Genomic DNA, 8,884 nt, shown 5'->3' with positions numbered 1-8,884 from the left:
GACTTAAATGAAGTTCAACGAATTATTATGTATGTAATTGTTGTAGTTAGATTAATACAAAGTATATTAGGTTTTATAGTTTGCTTGTTGTTGCTATTTTTATAATCGTTCTTAAAATCCATCACTAATTTGATTGAGCAAAAAAAAAAAAACCGGAAGTAAAACATGATTGCAAATCTTTAGAAGAACATTTTATTATTTTGTATTGTTTAACAAACTAGTTTTTTTTTTTGGGTGAGAACAAATTAGTCTTTTTGTAGGCAATTCCTACACTATTTTTAGAAGCAATTTACATGTAACTTCACAAAAACAAAAAGAGTGCAGTGACCTTTCAAATGGGCTTAGTGGAGGACTAGCTTTATTTTGGAAAGACCTGTATGTGGTCGAGGTTTTGCATTCTGATTCGAGAATGATTGATACTAAAATCATTAAGGGAGATCTTATTTTCTTCATCACATTTGTATATGGAGACCATGCTCGCCATCTAAGACAGGAGGTCTGGGAGAGACTAATGCGGATAGGGATTCAACGAGATGAAGCTTGGATGCTCACTGGTGACTTTAATGAGATTATGGACAATTCTGAAAAGCTGGGAGGTCCTAGGAGACCAGAGAGCTCCTTTTATCCATTCCGTACGATGGCAAGAACATGCAGAGTTAAAGAGATTCCAAGCTTTGGGAATCGGTTGTCATGGGGTGGTAGAAGAGACAACGTCTGGGTCCAGTGTAGGTTGGACAGGAGTTTTGGTAATAGTGAGTGGTTTACTCTGTTCTCTCGGGTGAATACTGAATACTTGGATCTCTTGGGTTCTGATCGTAGACCAATTTTCACTAGATTAGTTGGAAATGACACAAGTTACAAGGGGAGGTTTATCTTTGATAAACGCTTGATCAATAAGCCGGAAACTGAGGATATCATCAAAGAACAGTGGAGAGTGGGGAATCGGAGCTCCAGGAGCTCAGTGACAGGGAACTTAGCCAAATGTTGTTGTGCTTTGTCACGTTGGAAACACAGTAATCTGATGAATTCTTCATTGCAGATTCAGTTGCTTAGGAAAGATTTGGAAGATGAATCAACTAAGCTGCACCCTAATTTCCAGAAATTAAGCCAGATAAAATGGGCTTTAGCGGTAGCCTTTCGTGAGGAGGAGGTGTATTGGAGACTTAAGAGTCGAGAATCCTGGCTTCAGGCTGGTGATAAGAATACTGCCTACTTTCATGGCAGTGTCAAGTATAAGAGGTTAAAGAACCGACTGATATCACTGGTTGATAAGAATGGTGCTGAATGTTTTGAGGAGGGCTCTAAAGGTACTGTGGCGGCAAAATATTTTTCTGAGCTTTTTAAAACCTCTAACCCATCTGGATATACTGATCTCTTGGAAGGTATGGAACCACGCGTGACTGAAGATATGAACTCTTTACTAGTGGCTCCAATCACGGATCATGAGATTAAACAGGCGGCTTTTAACATCAAAGGGGATAGTGCTCCGGGTGCTGATGGCTGGACTGGTGCTTTCTTCCGTAAATACTGGGCAATTGTTGGCCAAGATATCACCAAGGAGGTTCAAGGGTTTTTCAACACTGGTTCTTTACCGCAAGACTGGAATCACACTCAGCTGTGTTTGATCCCCAAGAAGCCAAATGCCAACCTTATGTCGGATATGCGACCAATAAGCTTGTGCTCTGTTCTTTATAAGATTGTGTCAAAAGTCCTTTGCACACGTCTCAAACGATGCTTACCGGGTTTAGTCTCAGAAACACAAGGCGCTTTTGTAGTAGGGCGGTTGATATCTGACAACATTCTGATCGCACACGAGATTGTTCATGCTCTCCAGACGAATGCAAAGTTTAATGAGAGTTTCATTGCCATCAAGACAGATATGTCGAAGGCGTACGATAGAGTTGAGTGGGACTTCCTGGAGCACCTTTTCATCAAGATAGGATTCCATAGTCAATGGATTTGTTGGATAATGGTTTGTGTTCGATCTGTTACGTTTTCTGTGCTCATCAATGGGTGTGACTATGGATTCATCAAACCGGGTCGTGGAATCCGACAGGGAGACCCACTTTCTCCTTTCATTTTCATCTTGTGTGAGGAGGCTCTAGTCCATGTGATGCACCGTAGTCAGATTCAAGGATGCTTAACGGGGTTCAGTTTCAATGATTCCTGTCCAGTGATACAACACTTACTTTTTGCTGATGATAGTTTCTTCATTAGTCGAGCCAGTAAAGAGGAGTGTGAGGAGATTATTCACTGTCTTCACCTGTATGGGAAGGCGTCTGGGCAAGTAATCAATTTCACCAAATCTGCAGTCACTTTTGGGAAGAAGACACCTGAGGAGGTTAAGGTGATGGTCAAGCAAACGTTGACTATTTTTGAAGAAGGTGGCACAGGTTCATATTTGGGGTTACCGGAATGTTTCAGTGGATCAAAGCAAGCACTTTTGGGGTTCATCGGTGATAAGTTACAATCTCGTTTTCAAGGATGGTTTGCGAAATCTTTGTCCTTGGGAGGAAAAGAAGTCCTTTTGAAGGCGGTGGCGATGGCACTTCCGGTTTATGCCATGTCATGTTTTAGATTGAGTAAGAACCTTTGCAGGAAGCTCACAAGTGCCATGTGTGAGTTTTGGTGGAGCAATTGTCAGGGGAAGAGGAAGATTGCGTGAGTTGCGTGGAAGAAAATGTGTAAATCCAAATCAGAAGGTGGTTTAGGGATCTTGGGGATTTTAACCAGGCCTTGTTAGCTAAACAAGCATGGAGGATTCTGAATAACCCTGAGTCTCTGATTGGGAGATTCTATAAAAGCATATACTTTCGTAAATCTTCATTTCTTGAATGTGGCTCTGGTTCGAGACCGTCGTACGCGTGGAGAAGCATATTACATGGGCGTGAGTTACTTAAACAATGTTTAATGAAGACCATTGGGGATGGATGTGATACCATGGTTTGGCTGGACAAGTGGGTTTTTGACAAGCATCCCAGAGCACCCTTTAGATCGCAAACCTTTTTTCAAGTCAATTTGCGTGTGTCTGAGCTTCGGATATCTAATCAGTCTCAGTGGGATAGGGAGAAAGTGAAGGCTTTATTCCCCCCGGATGATGCAAATCAATTCTTAGCAATGCCTATCAAGGTTGGAAGCCGGGATCGTCATATATGGCCATATTCTAAGTCGGGCTCCTACTCTGTTAAGAGTGGTTATTGGTTGAAACAAACACTTCCATCAATATACGAACCTACTGATGCAGTTGTGAATCATAGGAATAAGCTCAAAGCGAATGTATGGAAGATAAAGACAACTCCCAAAATTAAAACTTTCTTGTGGCGACTGCTCTCAGGTGCTCTTGCGGTAACTGAACGTCTAGCATCGCGAGGTTGTGGAGGAGATATTCGGTGCCCGAGCTGTGGTTTTCAAGCAGAAACTATATGTCACCTGTTCTTTGACTGTCCGGTAGCTCGTCAAGCCTTCGCTCTGGCAAATGTCCCACTTCCAAATGGTGGTTTCTCCCCGGTAGATGTGGATAAAAACTGGGAACACCTATGGTCTCTGATCCAAAATGATACAATCCCAGAGGAGATACGTTATGCTATACCTTGGTTGCTTTGGGGAATTTGGAAACATCGTAACACTTTGGTCTTTCAAGGGAAACATGGTGATCTTCGACATATGGTGCTCACTGCGCAGGACAACTCTTCTCAATGGTTTGCGGTTCAGGCTCTACCTTCTTATGCAGATCATCCCCGAAGTGTAAGGCAGAGCAAATTGGAGATCAAGTGGTGTAAGCCTCCAATGGGTTTTGTCAAGTGCAATATTGGTTCTTCATGGAGAACAGGATCCAGGTTGTCGGGTGGATCTTGGATCATGAGAGATTCTCAAGGACAAGCACTCTATCATGCTAGAGATGCACTTACAGCTCCAGACTCACGGTTCCTTGCGGCTTTGAGAACCTTCCTGTGGGCAAGTGAAGCGGTCTCAATTCTGCAAATACCTAAGGTAGAGTTTGTCATGGATAATTCTATGGTCAGTGAGGCTGTTAATAATCCGTCGGTTTGGCCTCGGTTTCATCTGATATTGAATGAAATACATATGGCGTTGTCTAAGTTCTCTGCCTGGAGATGTTACTCGGTTGCAACTACTGCCAACAAGGTAGCAATGACGATTGCCACAAGCGTTACAAGAGATGGTCGGTTCCATCCTTATCTTTCACTTGGAGGGCCTTCTTGGCTTCATGATCAAGTGAGGGGTGAGGCGTTATAATGTTGTTGTTTCTCTGTTTATGTTTATGTGTTTTATCTTTTTCTCTGTTCAAACCTTCCCATTTTGGTTCTATTTGAAGATAAAAAAAAAAAAAAAAAAAAACCTTTACTCCTAATTTCCCCATTAATCCCAACAATCTGAGAGTTAAAATATCATTATCGTTAATAAAAATATAGTATATGGAGTAGTATTTTTCTTCTATGAAAAAATATATATAATAAAAGTTGGGGAAATCGAAAATGACAAAAAAGTGGTTTCTACGTTTCAAAAAGTAGGAATTTCATGACTTTGCATTGCGGAGAACCGAAAAAAAATTGAGTCTCAATCTCTCATGATCATAATACACCCAACCGCTTTAAACCTCTGACTCTAATCGCTAATTTCAGTATCTCTCTCCATTAGTACTGCCGGCGATGACGTCGCTTCTTCTGGTCTTCTTCTACATCTTCCTCTTCGGCGTTTCTCCGGTTATCTCCGACGGTTCCGATCACCGTTATAAGGTCAGCGATGATGTTCCTCTTTACGCCAACAAAGTCGGACCGTTTCACAATCCCAGGTCTAATTCTATTTCAGATCTGAGCTTTTGGTTTTCTCAATTTCGTTTTCCAATTGCATGAAATATCTCTCCGTGTTTCTGATTTTGAATTTCCTGAATAAGAACAGTCTCGAGCTTTGATTCGTAATTATTGGACTGTGCATTAGGATTTGGTGTATATGAATGTCCCTGGGGTGTGTTCTGTATCGTTTCAAGCTTTTTGAATTTTAGTAAAATTGGTTTGAATGTTAGTGTAGTCTAAGCCTCTTTTATGTACATCATTACTAACTCTGTTGTGTTAATATATTTTTTTCTACTTGTTGCAGTGAAACATACCGATACTTTGATCTCCCATTCTGTTCATCAGGTATGTATTGATGATAAATTGTGCTTAATTTCATAGGTGAGTTTTTTGTAATTTTATATAGATGAAATGAGGCATATCTTTTTTACAGCTCCTGTTAAGGAAAAGAAGGAAGCTCTTGGGGAAGTTCTCAATGGAGATCGGTTAGTTAGTGCACCCTACAAACTGGAGTTTTTGAATTTCAAGATCTCTGTAGTTGCATGTAGAAAGAGGTTGAGTAGAGAAGACGTTGCTAAGTTTCGTGATGTCATCTTGAAAGACTACTACTTTCAGATGTATTATGATGACTTGCCCATCTGGGGATTCCTTGGAAAAGTTGTCAAGGATGGCAAAACTGACCCATCTGAGTACAAATACTACCTCTTCAATCACCTGCAGTTTGAGATTTTCTATAATCAGGACCGTGTTATTGAAATTGTTGTGAGAACAGACCAGAACTTTCTTGTGGACTTGACTGAGGACAAGGAAGTCGAAGTGGATTTCACATACACAGTTCGATGGAAAGAAACAGAAATTCCATTCGAGAAGAGGATGGAGAAATACTCGCTTGCTTCTTCAATGCCCCACCACTTGGAAATCCACTGGTTCTCTATCATTAACTCATGTGTCACAGTTCTTCTCTTGACTGGTTTCCTTGCCACTATTCTGATGCGAGTCTTGAAGAATGATTTTGTCAAGTAAGATATTAATTAAAGTGCATATCACAATTGAATTTGTGACTTTCAATATGTCTAGTAACTTACCCTGTAGACTTTTGTACTTCATATAGGTATGCTCATGATGAAGAGGCAGCTGATGACCAAGAAGAGACTGGGTGGAAATTGATTCATAGTGATGTATTTAGGTTCCCAAAACACAAATCCCTGCTGGCTGCGGCCCTTGGTTCTGGCACACAACTGTTAACACTGTACGTTTTCACATTGAGTTGTGGTGTTGTTGCTTGTTATAGTGTTTTCTTCTCACTTTGTAACACACACTTTTTTTTTATTTGTATGCAGAGCTGTTTTCATCTTTATGCTTGCGTTAGTTGGTGTCTTTTATCCTTACAACCGTGGAGCATTGTTTACTGCATTGGTGGTCATATATGCACTTACTTCTGGGATTGCCGGATATACTTCTGCTTCTTTCTATTGCCAGCTAGAAGGAACTAAATGGGTAAGTATGGATGCTAGTTTATGGGTTTTTGTTTGTCTTAGGATTTTTTTTCTTATTCGTATCTTCAGTAGTCAGTCAAAAGTCTTACAACGTGGGCGCAATTAGTAAGTGTAGTTTCTGCACATGTGATTAGATGCCTGTCTACAGTGCGTAAGTGATATACTAGGTAAATATAGTAAAACAGTACCGCGGCAATGTGTTTAAGCATTCACCACCAACATTATTTGTTCCTTTACTAACTGTCTTTTATCTGGAAAATATGTGTGTACCAGACTTAGGTAAATATGTGTCTAGTTGAGGTCTGACCTTACATGCAATTAGATGATTAGATTTTGAGTTTTCTAGTTCTTTTTGCATGATGGGTTTTGGCTCACAGTTCTGGACATTCATTTTTAGCATTTTGAAGAACAGCTATGGCCAGTTGCGTTTTATCTTGTTCTCATTTGCAATGGGTTATTTAGTTTTTCTCTGTTATTCATATTACTCCAAATGGTTTTGATGTGAGAATAATAGCATCGACAAAGTGAGTGGTTAAAAAAGCTGATATTGATTGTCTTGTCTTGACAGGTGAGGAATCTTATACTGACGGGAAGCCTCTTCTGTGGACCTCTTTTGCTCACTTTCTCCTTCCTTAATACTGTTGCAATTGCTTACCAAGCCACTGCAGCTTTGCCATTTGGGACAATTGTGGTTATTTTCCTTATATGGGCACTGGTTACTTCACCATTGTTAATACTGGGAGGTATCGCCGGGAAGAACAGAAAATCTGAGTTTCAAGCTCCTTGTCGTACCACAAAATATCCAAGAGAGATCCCACCATTGCGCTGGTACCGGAGAACACTTCCGCAGATTGCTATGGCTGGTTTTTTGCCGTTCAGTGCCATTTACATCGAGCTTTACTACATATTTGCCAGTGTTTGGGGTCACAGAATATACACCATCTATAGTATTCTTTCTATCGTCTTCCTTATTCTCGTTATAGTCACTGCTTTCATCACAGTTGCGTTGACATACTTCCAACTTGCTGCTGAAGACCATGAGTGGTGGTGGAGGTAATGTCGTCTTCTCTATTTCTTTTTCTGATTCCATTATCTATCTTCTTGTATTTTTAGGGAATATATGAATTAAGTTTCCAACTAATTGAAACTACTTCTCTAGAGGTTTTTCGTAACCTTTTAACAAAGACAGATATAGTAGTTAGAACACTTGATTCTTTGAAAATGAGAATCCCGTAAGTCAGTAATTTTTGTTTCATTTTGTCTTTGTGATAGTTTCATAACCCTAATTATAGATCAATGCTTTAGCCTGTTCGTCTATAAATTGTTGATCTTTCTGTGAATCTGACTTTTTTTGTATCTTCTGCATTGAAAGATCATTGCTATGCGGTGGATCAACGGGCTTGTTCATATATGCCTACTGCTTGTATTACTACTATGCACGGTCGGATATGTCAGGGTTCATGCAGACTTCCTTCTTCTTTGGCTACATGGCGTGCATCTGCTACGGATTTTTCCTCATGCTCGGGTCAATCGGATTCCGTGCTTCCCTTCTCTTTGTTCGTCACATTTACCGCTCCATCAAGTGCGAGTAAAACTTGAATATTCTTCACTCCTTCAACGACACCTTCTCTAGTGGTGGTGATAGGTAAGAACATCATATTAATGTTTGGACTTTGACTTGTTGATATCGAAGTTATGGTGCCAATGTTTACTTTTAACCTTATTGATCATTGTAACAGCGATGGTAAAATGCGGCCGAGGGCCATCGATCCGGTGAAGTTGTCTATTTTTGGTTTTGGTACACCTATCATTTTTTTACAGATCTTTCATTGTTTTTTCTCCGTTGGGATGATGTACTTGAGAACGATCGTGAGATAGTAGTAACGAACACTCAAGTTTTTCGTAAATATTTTCTTCTCCATACTAGTTAGTGACTAGTGGGGCTATACTATATCAATACAATAAAAGAAGGATATGTTCCATTTATGGTGTGACACATCAGCTTCCAATTGAAGATGGTGTTGATAGGTTAAATTCTCTAACCAATCAGATTATAATATACTAGAAAAGAGGAAGAGAAAGACGCAAAGAGACTACCTTGGAGATGTTCTAATAAAGAGATAATTATGTGACCTCGCAAAAAAAAAAAGCTGTATATTATTTATTATAATTTTATTGGCTAATGTTGTGTAAACGTATCTTGTCATCAATTACACAATTTATTTATTTATAGATCCACCGGATTGTTTCTCATTTTAATTTTTTGTTTATTTTTAAAAATATTTTATTTTATATTTTCTAAAAGACTAATTTTGTATGTTGTTTGTAATCAAAAATCACTATGAATATAATTTAAGAAAATGATCATTATTTGTTATTATTTGTTGCTGCATATTTTTGTTTATTATCATCACTTTCAAAACCATTGAATGTGTCTTACTGATCTTCTCTCTTGCTCGACATGCATACATCATGAAGTAAAAATATTAATTCACCCATTTTAACGTTCACTGCTTTTTCAGCCAAATGTTTTTAGAAATATATGGTTGGGTTTAGTAGTGTAATAGATGGGAAAAA

General features: G+C 39.3%; 1 protein-coding gene across 1 annotated transcript; it reads left to right on the top strand.

Annotated features, from left to right (window-relative positions):
* The first annotated feature begins 4,454 nt into the window (after positions 1-4,454).
* LOC104719347 (transmembrane 9 superfamily member 4) lies at positions 4,455-8,289 on the top strand. The gene is made up of 8 exons (XM_010437260.3): positions 4,455-4,810; positions 5,116-5,156; positions 5,245-5,830; positions 5,923-6,060; positions 6,152-6,308; positions 6,876-7,360; positions 7,680-7,952; positions 8,047-8,289. Exons 1-7 carry the CDS (start codon positions 4,668-4,670, stop codon positions 7,897-7,899), a joined length of 1,770 nt encoding a protein of 589 aa, XP_010435562.2. The 5' UTR covers positions 4,455-4,667; the 3' UTR covers positions 7,900-7,952; positions 8,047-8,289.
* The last annotated feature ends 595 nt before the right edge of the window (positions 8,290-8,884 follow it).

The sequence above is a fragment of the Camelina sativa genome, chromosome 10 (assembly GCF_030686135.1).
Source record: "Camelina sativa cultivar CO46 ecotype springtype chromosome 10, ASM3068613v1".
NCBI lineage: Eukaryota > Viridiplantae > Streptophyta > Magnoliopsida > Brassicales > Brassicaceae > Camelina > Camelina sativa.
Note: the sequence above shows the minus strand (reverse complement) of the source record. Positions and strands in the feature narration are given on the sequence as shown.

What these genes read in the sequence shown, in the direction of transcription:
- LOC104719347 (XM_010437260.3), top strand. Translation starts at nt 4,668, where the DNA reads ATGACGTCGCTTCTTCTGGTCTTCTTCTACATCTTCCTCTTCGGCGTT. An exon ending in TTGAAGAATGATTTTGTCAA is followed by an intron (nt 5,831 to 5,922) that starts GTAAGATATTAA and finishes TACTTCATATAG; the next exon opens with GTATGCTCATGATGAAGAGG. An exon ending in AGCTAGAAGGAACTAAATGG is followed by an intron (nt 6,309 to 6,875) that starts GTAAGTATGGAT and finishes TTGTCTTGACAG; the next exon opens with GTGAGGAATCTTATACTGAC.